This window comes from Brassica napus, chromosome A9 (genome assembly GCF_020379485.1).
Source record: "Brassica napus cultivar Da-Ae chromosome A9, Da-Ae, whole genome shotgun sequence".
In the NCBI taxonomy this organism is placed as follows: domain Eukaryota; kingdom Viridiplantae; phylum Streptophyta; class Magnoliopsida; order Brassicales; family Brassicaceae; genus Brassica; species Brassica napus.
In genome coordinates this window covers 14,783,774-14,806,863 of record NC_063442.1, presented here as the reverse complement: position 1 = coordinate 14,806,863, position 23,090 = coordinate 14,783,774, and the positions used below count along the sequence as shown (strand labels likewise).

Below are 23,090 nucleotides of genomic sequence, written 5' to 3'. Positions count from 1 at the left end.
AAACAGCTTGCAGAAGCCCTCCTAACCTGCATTCACCATGGACAGACAGCAAAACCAGATACCAAGTACACCCACAAAGACAAAGACAAAGACAAAGACACAGACTTGGGGTCAGTGACAGTGCAAAACCGCAAAAAATCTCAGCGAACTGACCATGTCATCGCTAAAGGATGCTGAGATGAAAATGAGGAGCGTGAAGGCAACAATGAAGAAGAACTTTTTGGCAAAGAAATATCTTAATTAAGGACATTGACAAGCAGGTAATGGAGAGTTCCCAAGCCTTTATTCAGACACTGCTTATTCCATGAAAGCGGCTCCGGAGACCTTTAAAGAGCGTGATTACAAAGACCTTACCATTCATATGGATTTTGGAATGCATAACTGGAACCAGTGCAAGATATAAAGAAAGATCGACGCATCGGATATCTCCGTTTATAAAATACAACGAGTTTTTGACACATACGATTCAGATTCCTTTAGCTTTTATAGACATGTTGAAAGAAAATATTAGTTAAGACATGGATTAAACTTAAAGATTGCTTTCACATGAATAATCACGGGATTCAAAAGCAAACACGAAAGCATGCCACACATACACACACATAGCTGTCTCAACTTAAACACAGAAGACTTTAGTACTCACTCAAAAAAGTTATCCCAAAATAAAAAAAGTTAGACATGTGAATTAGTGAAACTGTATTAGAGATTAGAGTAATTACTCACGATGGTGTTGCGAAATACGCATTTTGAGAACACCGGCTAATAATACTTTAGAAACCATGCATTAAAGATATTGAACATAAAATGATATGAAAATTATAAACTAATTGGTTAGTTCAACTCTTTTATTTTAAGGTCTTGTTCAATTTAAAATTTAACAAATGAAATATATCAAAGCATACAGTACATATACTTGTACAAATTCTAATTAACTAAGCATCTACCTGTTCTGCTACATACCTATTCTGCTACTTGTAAAGTTTTTTTTGTGCTATGAATTTTTTTTTCTATCTCTCTTATTAAAATATAATCATTCTCATGGACCCAATATTTTTTTGGTAAGCTTTTAAATTAAAAACACCCTTCTGCTATATAGTCTAATCCATTCAAATTAATTAATACTCTCTCTCTCTCTCTCTCTCTCTCTCTCTCTCTCTCTCTCTCTCTCTCTCTCTCTCTCTCTCTCTCTCTCTCTCTCTCTCTTATACTACTAAATGTGTTTCCAAACAACACATAATTAATATTGTATCTAAATAATATAAAATATTAGGTCCTATATTTTAATAATTTTTTATTTATCTCATTTTCAGTGATTTGGCTAAAACACTCAATTCATTTACGAAACAAATTCAAAAAATAAGTATAACTATTTTCGCAGATTTAGATACTGCAAAATAATTTTATTTATTATAAAATTAATTAGATAATGTTTTATATTATTTGGATACAAGATTAATTATGTGTTGTTTGAAAACACATTTAGTAGTTGTTTGTAAACACATTTAGTGGGAATATAAGGGATAGAGTATTAATTAATTTGAATGGGTTTAACTATATAGTAGAATTGTGTATTTAATTTAACAACTTACCAAAAAGATGTTGGTCCATGAGAATAATTCTGTTTTGATAAAGGAGATTGAATTAATGGATTATTTTATTTATATTTTCATAAATAAAAACTGCATTCACTTAAACATAATAAATATTTCTTATTAGATTCTTTTTCTTAGATTGTTTTTATTCTTAAGAGCATATAATTATTAATGAGAGTACACCCTATTTGTTTGCTTCATCGCGGGTATTAGAGCCATAGCGAACCGAACTACCGCTATCACAGCAGGAAAAGAAAGAGGGTCCAGGTCAGTTATGCTTGGTTTAAATTGATATTGAATAAATTTTATACAAAGAAAATGTTAAGAGTCAATAAATTGACATAAAATAAGTTTTATAATTTCAAAATTTATTAAATAAGTATATATCACACAATTAATCAAAATAGTTACAGATATTTCATTAAATATTTATAACAAACATGTTGAAACAATTTAAAAACAAAATTAAGTAATATATAATTTTCATATTTAATATAAATAAAAAGTAATATAATTATATAGTTTTCAAATACACTAAAAATAAAATGTTTAAACTTTAATTATCAAGTCTTTGTTGTCCATCTGAATGCAGAACTACCATTTTAGTTTGCAGAATTATGTTTATGTTGCTGACAAAAAAAACTTATCAAAAATTGTTAAAATATATTAATTTTGTAAGTTTAGTTTTGTTAAAAAGTATTTCCACGCTTTTAAAGGCGGGTTAGAGTTTTTTAAAAACTGATTAAATATTGCAAATTTTAGTTAATTGACCCCCATAATATATGTTAATTATGAAATTGACCACCATAAAAGATTTTCTTGGTTCCACCACTGCTGCTACGTATACTTTTGTCTACACTAATCTAATTAACATTTATTATTTTTATGAGTTTTTTTTTCTGTAACATACAGACAAGAAATTGAAGTGAAGTGAGAGAGTGTGTCAAAACGAACAAGTATGACATACGAGTACGACGTAAGTGGAGTGGTAAAGCGTGACATGAGCCCTCTAAAAAAAGCGTGACATGAGGTATAAATTGGATCAGAACGTTTAAAACATATTTAAACAAAACGATCTATTCTTCTCATCATATCCTCTGTTTCTCCTAAAGAAAAACAAACAAAGTAAAAGGAGAAAAAACAATGAAATTTCTGCTTTACCTAGTAACGTGCTTTCTCCTCTTAAACGTTATCGCAACAGCAAAATCTCTCATTCAAGATTCTTGCAAGAAAGCAACAGCGAAAAACCGAAAGCTCAAACTCGATTTCTGCCTCAAGTCTCTCGAAGGGTGTCGGCAGTGCAAAACCGCTAAAAATCTCAGCGAACTAGTCATGGCGACGATGAAGAACGCTGAGTCAAAAACGAAGAGAGTGCATGCACAGATGAAGAAGGATTTTGACGCGAAGAAATATCCCAAGGACAATGACATGCTGGTAATGGAGTGTCTCAGCGATTATTCAGGCACTGCTCAGATATTGAACTTAGCTATGGAAACCTTTGAAGATCATGATTACAAAGACCTTATCTCTCGTATGAATCTTGGAATGGATAGCTTGGATGCTTGCGATGAAGGATACAAAGAAAGATCAACGCCTCAGATATCTCCGTTTATAAAAAGCAACGAGTTTTTAACTCATTTGATTGAGATTCCTATAGCTTTTACAGAGATGTTGAAAAGAAAATAATTAATTAAGACATGGATTAAAGATTATACTCTGTGGTACGGTAAGTTAAGAGTAACTGGGTTGCTCAATAATGTAGCCTCTAGACGTTTTAAAAGTCTTGAACAGAGAATTATTATCTGCATGTGTTACACTTACAGGTATTAGAAACTTTAGAATAAACCGAATCTCTTATCGAAATTGAATACTAATGCTGATTAGTTTTGGTGTTTTTGACAAAACAATATCCGGTTTTTGATACATATTGTCAGGTATTTTAGTTTGTTTAATTCGGTTAGCAAATTTAAACACAAACAATTCCAAAGCTTTTAATAATATACAGTACATGTTTTTTTTAAAAGGATGTATCCAAAACTAATACTAAAACAATATCCAAATAAAGCGAGTGATTAGTTTCCGGAACAAGAGACATTTTGTACAAACAATTAAATTCGGCAAGACCCATTCTCAAGAGATTGTTATACTCCGGTGACAGACCTTTCTTTTCCTTCAAAGGACGTTTCACATATTTGGGAGCGCCTTATACTCTTTGCTCATGATCTAAGCTTATATTTTGCAGTGTATAGCTTAGCAAGTGAACAACGGACAATGTACTAGCAGGAATTCACAATATTTTTCGGTTATAAACAACCACTACCATTCAGCAACTGTAGTAAGAAACTTTTTTTTCTTCTTGTCAACAGCAGCTACTATACTACATAGAACTGAAAACCAAATCAATGGAACATAATCAATATAAACCATAGCAGAATGAGAATGTTGAGCACTGCGTGAAAGCTAGTCTGCAATTGTGTTTTTTTGTTATTGGAATATGTTTGGATTGTGAAGTGAAGAAACAACTCTTTACACTGTTTAAATTCCTTCATGTAAAAAAGCGAGAATCAGCAATTTCGTTGATATAGATATCATCTTCATCTATTGAATGGCGAACACCACCTTCGAGAGCTATAAGAATTTCATACACTCCATAGCCCAAATTTACACTCTGCAGATCCCTTATATATTAAAGGGATCCTCTGCAATAAATGCATTCACACTATAATAGACACGTGGCAGCCTCACAATGATTTGATAATAAATATGTTAACACGTTTACACTATATTCATAAATGTGTTCACGCTATATACTTTGTACTTTTTTAATATAAAACTCATATGCATGGTTCTAATAAAACTTTGGATTTTTCAGTTCGAATCAAAACAAATAACGAATCAAAAACTAAACTATATATATATATATATATATATATTATTTTTATTGTTTACCGATAAAGTTGGGCAAAATATTTATAAGTTTTGATTCAATTTGTTATCCGTTTTGAATTGAAACAAGAAATATGGATATGCATAACTCTACGAAGTAAATCAAAAACTAAAATACAATTAAAAAAAAAGCAAATCACAATACCAATATTTTTAGGAGTGATTATCAAATTCGATCTTTTATATGCATATATATATATATATACATATATGTACATAATTATATATATATATGTTATATATATTATAGTTTATATAAGTTTTACAATGTTTTATTGAATTAAATTTATAAGTATTTACCACTACTGAAGTATCTATTTCTTTTTTTGGAAGTTGAAATATTTTTTTTCTTAATGCTTCTTTCACTACCGACCAAATTGTAGTGAAATGATTAGTCTTAATAATTTTCTTTTCTTTTTCTTGAACTATTATCCGTTTACAAACTATAATATGAAACTATTGGTTCGACATGACGATTATCTAAAATTTATAACATAAAAATAAACAAATAATAATAATTTTTGGTTTTTACCGAAAAAATTAAAAAATCAAATATTCTAACAGAATAAACCAAAAAATAATTTAAAACCGAACCAATATCCAGATTAAACAGATTTAATGTGTTTTTATTAAAAATAACGAAACTAATAATCACATCCCGCGCAAGGCGCGGATAATTACCTAGTAAAAGGTTATTGCGAGAGATATGAAGCTACCATATATTCATATATATCTACTTTATTAGATAGTTTCCTATTTGATAGATTTACATTATTCTCTCTAGGTTTACGCCTATGAGCATGAGACTATATATACTCTGTAATATCAAGATCAATAACACAAGTTAACATTCAGCAATTCACAAGTTTGTCATGGTATCAGAGCAAGATCCGTTCCTCTAAATTTGCTGGTTTCTTTTTCTAAAAGAGCTGCCTCTGTTCTTCATATACGAGAAACATAGCCGCTTATTCAAGATCACTGATTCAATCAAGTTTTGCACAAGATGTCTATCACCGAGGCAGTTGCAGAACCTAAAAGACGGACGATCTCACTATATGATCTCACGTCTGGAGATAACCCAGGAGCTGTTATTTCATCCCCGTTGCTAAACGGTACGAACTACGAGGAATGGGCGATTAATTTACGTATGGCACTGAGTTCACGCAAAAGGTTTGGTTTCATTGATGGGAGTATCCCGAAACCAGCAGCGAACTCTCCTCAACTTGAAGATTGGATTGCTAATAATCATCTGCTGGTGGGTTGGATAAACAAGACCATAGAACCTAAACTCAGATCATCAATTTCGACAAGAGAAGTAGCAAAGGAACTCTGGGATATCATCAAAAAGAGATTCTCAATGAAAAGTGGTGCTCGACTGCAGCAACTACGTAACTCCTTAACTACATGTAAACAGAACGGGTCATCAGTAGATGACTACTTTGGAAGGCTGACAAGGATTTGGGACGGCATTAGGGAATGTATGAACACAAAACAGTGTAGTTGTGGGAAGTGTGAGTGCGACCTTAACACAGCACATGAGACAGAACGTGAGATGCTTCGGGTTCATGATTTCCTATCGGGTCTTGACGACTCAGCTCATGGTGTCATTCGCTCTCAGATATGTGCGATAACACCTCTCCCAGACCTTGACAGCGTGTATCAAACTATAGTTCAGAATGAAACTATTCGGTCTACTGTGGTTCAAGAAACTCAAGTAATGAGCTGTGCTTCTCAAGTTAATCGGGACCAGACCCATCGTCCGACTAATAGCTTGCAGACATCGTCATCATATCCTGGCAACAAGGACCTATCGAGGAAGTGTACGGTTTGTGGGCGTATGGGTCATGAAGCTAGCGCCTGCTTTCGAGTGGTCGGTTATCCAGAGTGGTATGGAACTTCTGGTCGTGGCCGTGGTGGAACAAACAAAGGTCGGGTATGCAGCCTCGTGCTAATAGCACACAGATCGTTGGGGCTAATGCTGCTGCGGTTTCAGGGCCAGTGACACTTACAGAAGCTGATCGTCAGGGTCTCACTGGTATATCGGATGAGCAGTGGAAGATTATTCAAAAAATGGTGGGACAGAAACCAAAGACAGACACTCTGAGCGGTAAGAATGATTGTGTTGAATGGATATTAGACACAGGTGCGACCCACCATATGACTGGAAGAGTCGAATGTCTGGAGGATGTTCGCCTCATAATTCCAGTGTCAGTAAGGTTACCCACGGGTTTGAATGTTCTTGCCTCGAGACAGGGGACTGTTCTCTTAAATCCACATCTTACTCTTCATAATGTTTATCTTGTTGATGGATTCGACACCAACCTGATTTCTTTTGGTCAATTGGTGACTGATAATGGTTTGGTGGGACAAATAACTGATAAATTGTTATTGTTACAGGACCGCATTACGAGGACGCTGATTGGGATGGGTGAAAGAGAGAGAGAGAGAGAGAGAGAGAGAGAGAGGGACTGTATCGGATGAGGGTTGCTGAGACGGTTACTTCGCTGACTACTAGTGTGGGTGAAGAATCAATCTTGTGGCATCATCGTTTGGGACACCGTCTCACCGTATCGTTAGTTTGCTTCCTGGTGTTTCTAGTAATAAAGATTCATTTAAGAATTGTGATGTTTTATTTCGCGCTAAACAAACTCGTCAATGTTTCCCAGACAGTTCGACTTGTTCTAATGCAATTTTTGATTTGATTCATTGTGATTTATGGGGTCCATACCGTACTACGGCTTTATGTGGCACTCGTTATTTCTTAACCATTGTTGATGATCATTCCAGAGCAGTTTGGGTATATCTTTTGAAAGATAAGACTTCTGTCTCACGTCATTTACAAGACTTTGTCGCGTTGATTCAAACACAGTTTTCGAAGAAAATCAAGACAATAAGGAGTGACAATGGAACAGAATTTCTGTGTCTCTCCAGATTTTTTCAAGAAAATGGGATTCAACATGAAACATCATGTGTATATACTCCACAACAGAATGGGAGAGTGGAACGTAAACACAAACATATCCTCAATATTGCTCGCGCATTGAGGTTTCAAGCACATCTTCCAATCGAGTATTGGGGCGAGTGTGTTAAAACGGCAGTCTACATTCTCAACAGAACACCATCACAGCTGCTTAATGGGAGAACACCTTTCGAAAGATTATATGGTCGGATCCCATCATTTAAGCATCTTCGTGTTTTTGGATGCTTAGCATATGCGCACAATCAGCATCATCATGGCGACAAATTTGCAACTCGCAGTCGACGTTGTGCGTTTCTTGGATATCCGATGGGGAAGAAAGGATGGGTGTTACTTGACATGGACACAGAAAAGGTGTTCATTTCCAGAGATGTGGTGTTTTGTGAGGATCAATTTCCTTTTGCTGCTACCTCTCAGACCTTACCAATAATAGAGCCAATGCCAGAGATAGGTGAGGCAGCGGCTGATGACTCTGATTCAGAGGTTGCAGAGACAGTAGAAGAACATGTTGAGGAAATAGAGACGACATCAGCCAATGGAACTACTATGGACCAGACAACGGTAGTGGCTCCTGAACCACATATTAACACAATCAACACTCCTCTTGTTGAAGAAGTCGGAGCATCTCAACAAGAAATAGTTGACGTTCCAAATCTGGGCAGAGGACACAGACCGAAGCTTCCATCGTCTCATTTACGTGATTACGTGGTCAACACAGTTTCTCTTGATTCCTCTCTCTCTCTCACTCTGCAAAATCACCATCTCAACAGCCGTCCTCAGGTTCGTTATATCCGATCTCTGATGTACTTACTTGTGAAAAAATTTCTTCTCAACATCGCAGCTTCTTGGCGTCACTGGAATCTCATCATATACCGCGTAGCTTTCAGGAAGCTGTCAAAGTGATAAAATTTGGAATGATTCAATGGGTACTGAGATCACTGCTCTAGAAGAACAACACACATGGGATTTAGAGCCTCTTCCTCCGAATAAGAAAGCGCTAGTCAGAAAATGGATTTATACGATCAAATATAATTCTGATGGTACTGTGTTACGTCCCAAATCGAGACTAGTTGTCTGTGGAAACAGGCAGAAACATGGGGTCGATTACACGGATACATTCTCTCCTGTTGCAAAGATGACGACAGTTCGGGTCTTCTTGGATTATGCTGCTAAAAAGAATCATGAAGTTCATCAGATGGATGTTCACAATGCATTCCTTCATGGAGAACTACATGAGGAGGTGTATATGAAAATCCCACAAGGTTTTCGATCACCTAATGAGACTCGGGTGTGTCGCCTTCGCAAATCTCTTTATGGTCTCAAACAGGCTCCTCGCTGTTGGTTTGCCAAACTTAAAGATGCTCTCCTCAACTAAGGTTTCACGCAAACAAAGTCGGATTACTCATTTTTTGTGTATTTTAAACATGGTGTTTCCATCAGATTACTAGCTTATGTCGATGACTTGATCATCTCTGGGAGCAGTCCAGCCGATATTAAGTTACTTAAGGACTACTTGTCTGTGTGTTTTCACATGAAAGACTTGGGGTTTCTCAAATATTTTTTGGGAATCGAAGTAGCTAGGAGCGCTACTGGGTTCTATTTATGTCAAAGGAAGTATGCAACTGATATTGTCACAGAGATGGGATTGCTTGGCTGCAAGCCTGCTGGATCTCCAATGGATCAGAATCATTAACTAGGTCGAGTTAAAGGTCCGATTATTACTGAACCAGAACGCTATCGTAGACTGGTGGGTAGACTGATATATCTAGCTGCGACACGTCCAGATCTTACCTACTCAGTGCACATCCTTTCTCAGTTTATGCAAGCACCGATGGAAGAGCATTGGCTTGCAGCATTGAAAGTGGTGAGATATTTAAAGGGGACGCTTGGTCAAGGCATTATTCTCGATGAAAAGTCATCTCTTCATGTTACTGGTTGGTGTGATTCAGACTGGGGAAGCTGCTCTACTTCTCGTCGCTCACTCTCAGGTTGGATAGTTCAGTTGGGAACATCTCCAATTTCATGGAAAACAAAGAAACAGGACACAGTATCATGTTCCTCCGCATAAACTGAATATCGTGCTATGGGGGCAATTACTAAGGAATTTATATGGTTTAAAGGGTTACTCAAGGAAATGGGCGTTAATCATCCAGAGCCAATGACGTTGCATTGTGACAGTCAGCCTGCTATATATATCAGTTCCAATCCAGTCTTTCATGAACGTACGAAGAACATTGAGATTGAATGTCACTTTATTAGAGATGAGTTTGTTAAAGGAGTTCTCAAGCCGACTTATGTAACAACGAAAGAACAGCTTGTCGACATTTTCACTAAAGCTTTGGGACGCAAGGAGTTTGACATGTTTTTCTCCAAGTTGGGCATTCGAAACTTACATGCTCCAACTTGAGGGGGGGGGGGGATATTACGAGAGATATGAAGCTACCATATACTCATATATATCTACTTTATTAGATAGTTTCCTATTTGATAGATTTACATTATTCTCTCTAGGTTTACGAGCATGAGACTATATATACTCTGTAATATCGAGATCAATAACACAAGTTAACATTCAGCAATTCATAAGTTTGTCGTGATAAGATTATTTTGAATATTAATGCCTTCCATGTCGGGGTCTTGCAAATCTCCTGTAATGTTAAACCATTCTTGTCCCATAAAACAAATCTTCCTCTTTGCAAGCTCCATCCACGTAACACTCCAAAACTTATTCATATGGGCGTTCGTATGAGCCTCAATAGCATGGAACATTCCAAAAAAGGGTGCGGATCCAGATCCCTCTAGGCATCTTTGAAAAGAGAAATGAGCTCTCGCATTTTCTTAAAATAAGAAATAAATTTGGGTAAGATGAGATATCTATATTATTAAAGTTGAAGTACACATTGAGATTGTTTGGCAATATGGATAGTAGTTAAAAAATAGTATTGTTTGGAAACATGGATAGTAGTAAGTTAGAAAAATAATAATAATGGGCTTATACTACTAAAAAATTGAAAGTTCATTACATTATATTAAAAAGTAATGGGTCTATGTTACTTGATAATATATATATTCAAATCAAAATAATAATTTAAAATTGATTTATATCAAAAATTTATTCAAAAATAAACATATATTCAAAATTTAATTTTTACTAACATATTTTTCGATAACTATTATAAAAATATTTTAATATATATAAGAAAAATACAATACAAATCCCAATTTCAAACACCAACTTAAATTATGGTTTTTATATTTCACATTAAATTTTAAAATACAATTTATGTGGTTATTTATATGATTGTACGTATCTATATTATTAAAGTTGAAGTACACATTGAGATTGTTTGGCAATATGGATAGTAGTTAAAAAATAGTATTGTTTGGAAACATGGATAGTAGTAAGTTAGAAAAATAATAATAATGGGCTTATACTACTAAAAAATTGAAAGTTCATTACATTATATTAAAAAGTAATGGGTCTATGTTACTTGATAATATATATATTCAAATCAAAATAATAATTTAAAATTGATTTATATCAAAAATTTATTCAAAAATAAACATATATTCAAAATTTGATTTTTACTAACATATTTTTCGATAACTATTATAAAAATATTTTAATATATATAAGAAAAATACAATACAAATCCCAATTTCAAACACCAACTTAAATTATGGTTTTTATATTTCACATTAAATTTTAAAATACAATTTATGTGGTTATTTATATGATTGTACGTATAAAATATTATTAATTATAAGAAAACTTATTTGATGGTACGTATAAAATACGATTAATTATATGATAACACATATTTTGTAACCTATGATGACACATATAGGATATATATATAATAGTGATTAGGGGTAGCCGTTCGGGTTCTTTTTCGGGTCTTTTTGGGATTTCGTGTTCATTTCAGATCTTTGAGGATTTGGTTCGGATTTGAATAATCAATTTAAATAGGTTTGGTTTAAATATTTGGTAGAGAATTAATAATTATTTAAGTATTTTTATAGTTTTGAGTATATTTTAACTATTTAAGATATTTACGTTTGATTATTTGTATATATTTTCAAGCATTTAAGCAAACTTAAAAGTATCATATATATTCTGGATGTTTTTATATATATAAAATCTAAAAATAATTAATATATATAAGTATATAAATCTATTTTGGATACCCAAAATACTTCGGTTCAGATCGGATTAGATTTCAGTTCTTCAAATACCAAATTTTGAATAATTCGGATATTTAATCAATTTCGATTCGGATTTAGTACAACTTATTCGGATTGGGATCGGTTCAATTCTTCGAATTCGAGTTTTTTGCCTAACCCTAAATAGTGACATAAAAATCAAATAACATCATATTTTCTTTAAATAAATACATCCGCACGGGCGTGCGGGTCAAAATCTAGTTTCTAATTATAACAACATAGCAAAATATGAAGATGAATTGAAAATGCTCTAAGAGATGATTAAGCTCTCTCTATGCATCATCATATCAACAACAACAAAAGCCATTGTTAAAAAAAACTAGACTTTTTCTGTTGAAAGTAATAACCAAAAAACAAAATAAGAGATTTACATCATAAGATGAAAAGAAGAAGGAACAGAAAGAGTTAATTTAAAAGTGTACACAAAGATGTACACAAAGAATCAAAGATTTGGTAAAAATCCTAAAAACAAACCCAATAGTGTTGGTTGTTTGGTTGGTTGGTTATCCCCTTATTGCTTCTTTCTTCTCCCATAATAAAATCAGATACTGAATATTTTGCTTTTGATTCGCTTTTTCTTTCCCGTATTGTTAGAGATATCAGCAGTCAGTTAAAAAAAAAAGTAGTTAGGAGGAAGTTGAAGGCTGTCTGTCACGTTATGGCCTTATCAACGCTGTCACTTTCAGACGTTTAAACCCACCACCAAAATGATTCTCAATCTTCTTCACGTCACTTTGCTGCCGCTCATGAGTTTCCTTTCTTTTTGAAATTACGAACACTTCTTCTTCCTTACTACTGCTGCTGCTACTACTACTACTACTATATCTTCCTTCGTGGTACTTCTGTGATCTCTTCAATCTTTTATGTCCCTATTTTCATTTAATAAACACGAAACAAAACAAAATCTCAGGGTTTGCTGAATAATAAATGAATACCGTAAATAGTATGTACGATTTTCAGTACCTGATGATGCTCAGAGTCTCTTGTTTCCTGAACAACTGTTCGGTTCCCACATTTCAGCGACGAACGTCGTTTCACTCTGAAACTCTCGGAATCAGAACCCTCACTTTCCTGGTCCGTACCTAGTACTTCATCTTGAACCGCAGAGAAGAACCGAGTCTTCCTGTTACTGCTGCTTGCTACGTCTTCCGAGAGCTTAGAATCACTACTGCTACTACAGTTAGCTCCTCTATTTACCTGCTTCTGTAACGAGAAACAGTATTCAAAACATTAGAAGACGGTTAAAGAGAGCTTGTTGTGAGTTCTTGGTCAGAAATTTACGTGAACAGCAGTTGTTGAGCATTCATAATCATCAGCAACAGAAGAGATACATGAAGCATTTGCTTCGTAGCTCATGACAGGGTTTCCAGAAGCCATCTCCAACTCGGTATTGAAGTCAAAGTATATAGTGGAATACCGTGAATATCCTTCTTCTTTTGCAGCTGCAAGTTTGAGTGGCGATGGATAGGCATATAAATCTTCATCACTTGTAATCATATCTGAAACTCCACCTTTTTCCTCAAACTTCTTTGCAGCAGCTTCCAGGACTTCAATGTTATCTCTCAGGAACAGAGTTCGGGTTGTCCCGCATGGAAGGTCAAGCTTTTTAACATCTACACAATGACACACCGCCAATTACAAAAAAAAATAAACAGCAGTGAAAGATGTGTTGATGGAGATAACAGAGAAATAGCTTTACCATGACGGAGACAGACGGGATGCGAGTAGCACTGGCAATTTATAAACGCCAAATAGCAATCCCGTTTACACAAACTGCATACGATGGTTCCGTATGTATTCGAAACAAGGCCTGTGCATAATCTTGACTTCATTAGAGACCATCGAGCCAGATGATGAAAACGAATCAGGTGCACAAACGCAGTCTTGATGTTTTTTTGTCCTGACAATTCCGAAGGTGAAAAATCCACATTCTCGGGTTTGGGACACGAGTTTAAGGGCATTGCTTCCTTACAAATCAACTCTTCATGAGGAAGCAATGGCAACCTGTTAAGATGAGCATAGCGACAACTCGCAATGGCTCCAAAGGGAAACCAGTCACCCATCGCGAAGTTCACTGCCTCACCACAGTTAAAACCTACAATATTTTTTTCAAACACAACCATAATTTCAAATGAATATGATAACAACTCTCTGACCAATAAAATTTTAGATTCAGAATAAATTTGTTTTACCATGGCTGAACCCAGCATGATAAGCTCTGGGGAATGTGACAACAAACTCTCCAGGTTTTTGTACAGCCTTGTAGACAGGTACATCATGATCCAACAGAATCTTTGGTGGGAATATAGTTGTCTTCCCTAGAAGCACATCGAAGGCTCCATCCTCTCCATTCGTTGACAGAATCTCATCGCTGTACACACATTCTCTAACCACCTTCTCAAAATTTAGAGCTGCAGAACCTGGAACACCGTACCAAGTTTTTGATGCTCCACAATGTTGATAATTGATGCTGTTTTAGAAACAAAGGTAAAAAAGGGTCAGATCAAGATACTTTAGATGGCCATCACTAGTAACCCATATACTTGAGCCAAATTTATTTAAGTTACCTGTACAAATAATGATCCTCAACATGCCAGGCAAACATGCTAAACAGCATTCCGATGTAAAGCATTGGTTCAGTGACTCCCTGAAACAAGTAAATCCAAGTTAAAAGAGGTTAAATAGAAGCTTCTTATGTGACCTTGATGTAACTGTACGACATACCGGAATGGATGTTTCAAGAAGGCGCAGGGTAGACTTCGGTAGCCTTGAAACTTTCTGAAAGTCAAGAAAGATAATCATATAAGTACCAAACTGAAATTACCGAGCAAATGTTTTCCTTAATGCTTAACCAAAAATATAGAGAAGCTCAAGTTTGTAGTAAATCTATACATTCAAGTTCCATTTGCTGCTTCCTAGTGGGTCATCAGGTACAGACGAAAATGCACTACCATCTACATCACACGCATACTCAACTGATTCAGTTTTGCCACACGCGATTTCCTTCCAGAAGTCTTTCTCCAGGAATGAGTCGGGCAAAGAGCCACCACTGCAATATCTACGTGCAAATACTTTGTTCGCCATTTTCTCATAGTCACGAAATGAATAGGTCCTGAGTAATTTACAAATCAAATAAGAACTTAAAGGTGAAGATACAGTGCTAAAAAATTAATTCAGGGTTAAATACAAACCTCCCACTCATGAAGAACGTAACTTTATCATCAGAATCCCACTCAGCAAGACGAAGAGGCTGTACTCTGGTGGTGAACTTGAAATCTGATTTCTCTTTCATCAACACAGCGCCTGCAGGTACAGTTGCCGTCAAAGGAGATATGATCTTGCAGATACCTGTAAACGGGATTGATCAAAGTTAAAACACCAATAAAGGGATAATATATTTACTATATTGCCTACAGCACATGTTATAGTAATAGTTGAAGCTATTAACTTATGCAGGTAATAAAATTAAATAGTTGCATAACGAGATATTCGATTTCAGTATTACCATATTTTGAAGCTTCTGGGAAAATCTTCTGCAAATAAGTCAAAGGATCCTCAAACTCAGCCATTGTTGGTCTGTAGACAGGACATTCTGGAAGCCTCTCGGTCCATTTAAGATCATCAGTCTCAAACCTCTCCTCCTTCAAGAATCCACCCTTGCCAGTCACCCGTAATCTCATTCCACATGACGCTGAAGATGGTCTCGTAGCATCACCTCCGCTTCTAGCAATTGTGCTGAGACCTACTGTTCCATTGACAGAGCCTGATCTCATTTTCTGAAGCCTTTTACGTTTCAGATACTGTAACCCATCTATAGCCTCTTTCGACAAGTAGTTTTTCCTCTCCGCCTGGCAAAACATTGTGTCAACATTAATCAAGATGCACATCAAAAGTTTCAACTTTCTACATATATATATATACTTGGTCAAGTATGTACAATAGGTCCACCATTCACACTAAGATAGAGACAAATATATAAAAGTGAACACAGAAAATGGAAACAGTCAACACATTTTCGCTACCACATAAAAGGCCTTATCTCTTTGACTAATACACTAAAAGTCAAAGAACGTGACCGTTTCAAAGTTGTAACACCGTCGAGAGATTCGTCGTCGTTTCAACAGAGGACAGAGCTCAAATTCACACGTGCGAATTCAAATTAGAAAGAAAACGCGTGCGAGATGATTATCCATTCACGAAGCAGAGATAAGAACGAAGAACCACCAATTCAAGCAATGTACGAGATCTGATCTATCACAATCGTTTCAAGCGAAATTGAATTAGAAATCATCTCACCATAGCATTAAGTAATCTGCCACCGTGAGCCACCGTTTTCCCCGCGACGGATTACAAAACCAACCGCAAAGAACAAAGAGGAAACCCTACGATATCGAGACTGCGAATTCAATATAAAGCCCGGCATGCAAATAAGGCAAGCCACATTCTGCGAAAACGCGGCGGAAACGAGCGAGGACCGAGTCAAACGCGGAGATCCGAGTCGCCGCGTAGCCGAGTCAAAATTAATCCATACACGTATCCACAATCCACACGAAAGGAAGAATATAAACAAAGCTAGTCCTCGGCTAGAAACTGAATCGGGAAAACGGTTAACGGCCAGAGGAAATCGGTTTCACGGCGTAGAGGAGAGAGAAGACGCTAAATGAGACCTTGAGAGAGAGGAGGAAACTTGGGAAACCGGAAAAAATTGTTAGGAAAATAGTTTTATACTTTAGTGGCCACCGTAATTTTAAAAATATAACGAAAGCCGTTTATAATTTATAATTCTAATTAAAAAATAGGTGGTGGATTGGGAAGGTTCCCAATTTCTTCTCCACCCATATATATATGTTAGGTATTTAAATGAACGCTCGCGTTTCAAAAAAAAAAAAAACGCTTGAAACTAGGCCTGGGCATTCAGAGTCCCAATCTAGTTTCGGTTTTATCCAATCGGGTTTTGGTTTTTCGGATTTATCAAAATCAGCTCCATTCGGATTATATGAAAGTTCGGTTCGGAACCGGTTCGGATTCTATCGGGTTCGGGTCGGAGTTAATAAATCTTCAAAGAACCGGCACAACCCAATATACTTTCAGGTTCGGGTCTCAATCGGTTTTTCGGTTTAAAAGTACCTGATTTTTACCTATTTTATAACCAAAACATGAGTAAAATCGGTTCGTCAGTTTTAAAATACCTGATTTGTACCTATTTTGTAACCAAAACTTAAGTAAAATCGATTCAAAAATAAGAAACATCAACCATGATCATTCAAAATCAAACGAAAAGTAAATATATTCACTGATAAAAAGAAAACCAAATAAATAAAAGCATAAAACGAAAACCAAGTTCTCATGAAATGATAAATATTTTTTAACGAAAACAAAATCTAAATCTAAATACTTCAAGATTAAACGGCCATCTTCAACCATCAACCTTTATGTAATAGAACCACCAACATTCATGTAATAGAACCACCAACCTTCATGTAATAGATAAGTATTTTAGATGTTTAATATTTCTTAGTGTATTTTGGATACATATTAGGAATTGAGATCATGTTTGGTACAAGATCTTTTCGAGGTTTTGAATGTTTCGGGTTCTATCGGATATCCATTTAGATTCGGATTCGGTTCGGATAATACCCATAACCCGAAATACCACAAAACAAGATGCATTCGGTACTTACGTCGGATTCGGATCGGTTCGGATTCATTTTTATCGGATCAGATTCGGTTCGGGTTATCAGATTCGGTTTATTTGCCCAGCCCTTCTCGAAACATTTGCCGCAATTGTTACGGTTTGGAATTGCTTCTTTTTTTTTGTCAACTCGAAAATAAACCAATGAGAAGGGATTTTACAAATTCACAAAGGGATATAATAATATAACCGATAAATTTATCTTTATTAAAAATTAAATAGATTCATTTGGTGGTTAGTTTATAGTTTAAATAGTGTCACTTTTTCTAGTTAAGAAGATAAATATAATCAATCATATTTTATTAAAATCAAACTATCAATGTATTATGAAACAAAATACTCAATTGATCGAAAACAGGCAAATATTAAAACAAAAAAAAACCTTTATATACTTTAGGCAAGAGAATGAGTGGGGTCATTTGGTTTCTATATTTTTTTCAAATTTGTGTTTGTATTTCATAACATATATTTTATTTCTTTATTTTCATGTTATCTATTAGTTAGAGTCATAGTTTAAAATTATATTGTTTTTAACACTGATTGATTATGATATTATAACTATAAGAAAAACTACATAGAAGATTCGACAACCGACAATACTACATACTTTATGAGGATCTACGTTTAACTGTATCATCTGAGCCGTCCTATGAAAATCCACACTTGGCCGAGTTTATTTGCACCATGTTGAAGATCCGTTGTAAGCATTTCTTTTTAAGTTAATATTCTAAAATTAAACCCTAAATACAAACAATACTATAACATATATTACGAAACCCTAAACCAAAGTCTTTTCGAAGACTTTCAGACCCTATAATCAAATAACTAAGCAAAAACACTTCCTTAAACTTAAAAGAAACTTAGAAAGTGTTTAAATCAAGTAATTAGATAGTCACTAAACACATATATGTCAAACTAAAACAAAAGAGATAATATTTCAAAATCTAAACCTAAAAATACCAACAATACTATAACATTTGTTACCAAACCCTAAACTGAAGGTTATCATGACTCAATCTACATTAATTCATCTATGTTAAAAATAATTCAATTTCAGTAAAACTAAATTTCTATCATTTAGAAATGTTTATTAATACATGATTTTGATTTTTTTTCTTGCAAAATATTTTTTATAAAATTTATTAATTACTTTTAAGATCTAATACATGAGAAGACTTCCCCTAGAAGACTTCTGGAAGACTTCAATTTAGGCGGAAAATATAAATTCTTTTAAAAATTAGGCAGGAACCTTAAATTTAGTAAAATTAGGTGGAATATGTCAGAAGACTTCTTGGGAAGTCTTTTGTGAGTCTTCCAGACCCTATAAGCAAACAACTAAACAAAAAAAAACACTTCTTTAAACTTTTAAGATACTAAGAAAGTGTTTAAATCAAATTATTAGATAGTCATTAAACACATATAGGTTAAAAAAAATTAAAAATATAAGATTTCAAAATCTAACTCTAAATATACCAATAATGTTATAACATATGTTACCAAACCCTAAACGAAAGACTATCATGAGTTAATCTTCTTTCGCTCATCTATGTTGAAAAAAAAAATCAATTTTAGTAAAACTAAATTTATATCTTTAGAAATATTTATTATTACATGATTTCAGTTTTTTTCCCATCAAAATATTTTTATAAGAAATTTAAATTATTTTTAAGATCTACTGAACGAGAAGACTTACAAAGAAGTCTTCTCTGAGAAGATTTCTTTGTAACTCTTCTCACACAAAGGGTTATAATGGTAAAACCCAAGACATATTTTTTGTTTAGTCATAAGGAGATTGTTGTAATTTCACGTTGGGTTACTTTGCATTTGATTGAATTTAGAGTACACTTTTGTATTCAAAATCAAATTTTGAGTCATTTTTGAAAATTTCCCTTTAGATTAATATGATAATATATGTTTGGTCTTGAAGTACCATATCTAAAGTGTTACTGAGCAAGTTAATAATTTTTTCATAACTGAAAGATATAATTTCGCATGACAAAAAAGAAAGTCACAACAGTAACTTTTATCATAAGAACATGAATAACTCTTATGTATAAGATAAATGACTAGACGAGTGTATGAAAATACATGATTTGGCTTAATGTCCAAATAGACCAAGACAATGTTGTCTATATCAAAAGAGAATTATAGACCAGAAGGCTTAAGACTCTAAATATATAATAGAAATCAAAAGAGTTTATTCTGCTAAGCCCAATTTTCTAAAGATATATATTTGATCGGAATGCATATCCTGAAAGTATTACTTCCAAGGGAAGAAATATGACAATATGTGTGGTTGTACTCTTTTTACTTATCATGGTTTTTATCCCACAAGATTTTCCCATGATAAGGTTTTAACGAAGCAACAAAGAACACACAAATGATAGACATTCAAGTGGTATATTAGAATTTCAAAGATAAAATTCTATCACCATTCTAAAGTCTTTAGATCAAGAGAATCAAAGAAAATAATCAACCGTAAGAAGGATCATTAACTATAGAAGAATGATGGTGTCTGTGTCCTGCATGTTCGTTTAAGTGATAACTTAGCTGATTTATTCAACAAGGTGTTACACACTGCTACTTCCAAGATATTATTTTATCTTATCGGTTTATATCATTTCAAAGATTTTGACGTATGTACACATGAGGGGAAGTTATTATGCGTTGCACTTTTTTCTCTTAACCACGTTTTTTCCCATTGAGTTTTCCTAGTAAAGTTTTTAACAAGACAACATCAACGGCGTTTTGAAAGCACTTTGCTATAATAGACATCAAGGGGAAGTGTTACGAATATTATGTGATGTCCATATGGAAAGTCCTCGATATACTTGTTCTCCAAGCTTTACTGATTCTCCAAGTTAGACTTTGTCTCCACGTTATTGTACTCCTCTATAATGGACTTATACTTTTTCAAATTCGAAGTTTTTATATATATTTTTTTGGATTTTTTTCAAAATTTCTTTTTGAAATTCAAAAATTCTTTTTAAAACTATTTAAATTTTTTTAAAAAAAAATTAAGTATTTAGTTATAGATGTATTAGAATCATAAATTTCACATTCCAAAACCCTACTCCACCCCTCAACTCTAAACTCTAAGTCTAGATTAGTTAAATCTAGAATTAAAAATGTATTTTCTCTCTTTAAAAGTGAAGGTAAAAGTGGTTAGTGTAAACATGAAAAATGGTATCATGAATGTGGTATTTTTAGCAATATTTTCATGTTTACCAATTTGTTGGTACTATTATTCATGTTTACCTTCACTAAATAGACATTTTTAAAAAAATATATCATTCATTAAGAGGTAAAATATTCTAATACTTGCTCTCTCTAAATATAATAAATAATTATTTAAGTGAATAAAAATAAAATAATTTTTTTTTATGTTTTCAAATTATATTTTTTCAAATTCAATCTTTTCTAAAAAAAAATCAAAATTTCTTTTTGAAACTATTTAAAAAAAAATTAAGTATTTATTTCTATATTTATTAAAATCATGAATTTCACATTCCAAAATCCTATTACACCTCTTAACTCTAAACCCTAAATATAGATTAGTTAATCTTAGAGTTATAAATGTATTTTCTAGTGAGGATAAAAATGGTTAGTGTAAATATAAAAAGTAGTATTATGAATGTGAACTTTGTCTATGTATTGACTAATTTAATATTTCTTGCATGTTACATGCATGTAACGACTAATTAACCTTATGTCTTGACAGTTTGTAAGATCAATCAGTTCCTAATAATTATACTTTCAAATATTTAATCCTTCACGTGAACAGTTCATCGAACTTATAATACATTTCGTTACCACTCGTCATATTGTAATTAAAAACACATTAGCCGATCAGAATCTTCCCCTATAAAAGCCATACCACTCTCTCCATTTTCTCCACACAACATCACAAGCTTGATAAAGAGAGAAAACTTTCTAAGAGAAAACTCTTAAAACTTCACTCCATCAATGGCTTACTCTAAAATTGCTCTTCTCCTTGTTTTGAATGTCATCTTCTTCACTTTGGTCAGCTCTACATCGGCCCCTTGTCCACCACCACCGTCCAAAAGCCCCAACAAGAAACCCCCACCGTCGTCTCCCCGCAAACCCACTTGTAAAGATGCTCTTAAACTCAAGGTATGTGCCAACGTATTGAATTTGGTTAAGGTTTCTCTACCACAAAAGACCGAATGTTGCGCCCTTATCAAAGGTCTAGTTAATCTCGATGCCGGGGTCTGTCTCTGCACCGCTTTGAAGGCTAATGTCCTTGGCATTATTAATCTTCGTGTTCCTATTTCACTGACTGTTCTCTTTAACCAGTGTGGTACGAAGGTTCCATCTGGTTTCCAATGTGCTTAGAGATAGCACATTTTAAAATCTATGTTCTAAATTATCACTAAAAATAAGATTGTTGTTTCAAAAATTTCGTGTAATTTCAAATTTTCTTGTTTTATTCTTCAATTATCTATTTTTTGTAATTCGTTACATGTTTATTAATGAAATTATTAAGGTGTTTTCGTTCAAGGAAAGATAAATAGCTTATTATTTATTATACTTGGTTAATGGATGCTTATACCATCCAAATTTTACTATATGTATTATCACTCCACACCACGCAACTTTTAAATTTGACCAAGCACATGACATAAAATCGAACTTAAGAATGTTTTCTAACTGGATTCTTACAGGCACGGAGTTAATCATGGCATACTATATCATTTTTGCCAGATATTAACAATCTAAAACAAATTAATTCAAATGAGCATGATTTTCAATGACACACCAACCAGCAAATATATAAATCGCGACAGACAAGCAGGGCTGTGCCTGAGAAGTTTTGGTCCTGAAGCCCAATTATGTATTCGGCCTTCCAAAACCATAAAAATTTGAAATATTTTGGGGAGAAATCAAACCACACACTTTATCTACTTCTAATATGTACACTATCAACATTACACCAGAGATTTTTATCCGAGATCCGATCCGGATCTGATCCGCAAATCCGGAGAGGCCGAATCCGGATCCGGATAGTAAAATGTTGGATCCGTCAAAACCGAATCCGAATCCGGATATCTTGATTTTTTAGTCCATATATCCGTAAATTTTATTAATAACTATTTAAAAAATAGTAATATCTATATATAAAAACTAATTTTATTTAATATATTTTCATTTTTATAATAGTATATATAAATTTTATGTAAATTTGTAATATTATACATAGAAATAATTAAAAACATTATATATATTAATATTATTTTTTATTTATTTTAAGGATCCAAATCCGGATCCGGATATCCATTGGATATTATAATTTTTAGAAGGATATCCGACACCTGGATATCCGCAAACCCCGGATCCAGATAAGGATAGTAAAATTATGGATCCGGATCCGGATATCTTAAAATTGCCCGGATATCCGATCCGTCCCAGGCCTACATAGCTATTTATTTATTTCTGTTCAGAATTGGCCCCTAATAGTAATATAATTTTTTAAGGCTTCAAGCATATGTTTGATTGGCTTGTACAGTTGTACTCAGGTGCCGCATTGTAGACGAGTATTATGTTTAGCTAAATTTGATAATATAAGCCATCCTGATCCCATATTCGATATTTATATGAAATCATTAAAAAGACCAAAGCAATAAATACGAAAAGCCAA

At 33.8% G+C, this 23,090-nt stretch overlaps 3 protein-coding genes across 6 annotated transcripts; 2 read left to right on the top strand and 1 right to left on the bottom strand.

Moving 5' to 3' along the window:
- The first annotated feature begins 1,749 nt into the window (after positions 1-1,749).
- Positions 1,750-3,306, top strand: LOC106365449 (pectinesterase inhibitor 12). The gene has a single exon (XM_013804877.2). It carries the CDS (start codon positions 2,736-2,738, stop codon positions 3,276-3,278), a length of 543 nt encoding a protein of 180 aa, XP_013660331.1. The 5' UTR covers positions 1,750-2,735; the 3' UTR covers positions 3,279-3,306.
- Positions 3,307-12,040: 8,734 nt separating this feature from the next.
- LOC106366838 (lysine-specific demethylase JMJ706-like) lies at positions 12,041-16,625 on the bottom strand. Of its 4 annotated transcripts, none has more exons than XM_048740675.1 (11): positions 16,036-16,625; positions 15,245-15,587; positions 14,931-15,087; positions 14,632-14,851; positions 14,464-14,517; positions 14,307-14,386; positions 13,932-14,209; positions 13,439-13,834; positions 13,021-13,352; positions 12,703-12,942; positions 12,041-12,608 (listed from the first exon to the last, which is right to left on the bottom strand). In XM_048740675.1, exons 1-11 carry the CDS (start codon positions 16,036-16,038, stop codon positions 12,396-12,398), a joined length of 2,316 nt encoding a protein of 771 aa, XP_048596632.1. In that variant the 5' UTR covers positions 16,039-16,625; the 3' UTR covers positions 12,041-12,395. The 4 variants fall into 4 exon arrangements, with proteins under 4 accessions (XP_048596632.1, XP_048596634.1, XP_048596633.1 ...); XM_048740677.1 differs by having other exon boundaries at positions 14,716-14,851; XM_048740676.1 differs by lacking the exon at positions 16,036-16,625 and having other exon boundaries at positions 14,716-14,851; positions 15,245-15,710.
- Positions 16,626-21,308: 4,683 nt separating this feature from the next.
- Positions 21,309-21,952, top strand: LOC106364446 (14 kDa proline-rich protein DC2.15-like). The gene has a single exon (XM_013804022.3). It carries the CDS (start codon positions 21,398-21,400, stop codon positions 21,785-21,787), a length of 390 nt encoding a protein of 129 aa, XP_013659476.2. The 5' UTR covers positions 21,309-21,397; the 3' UTR covers positions 21,788-21,952.
- Positions 21,953-23,090: the final 1,138 nt, after the last annotated feature.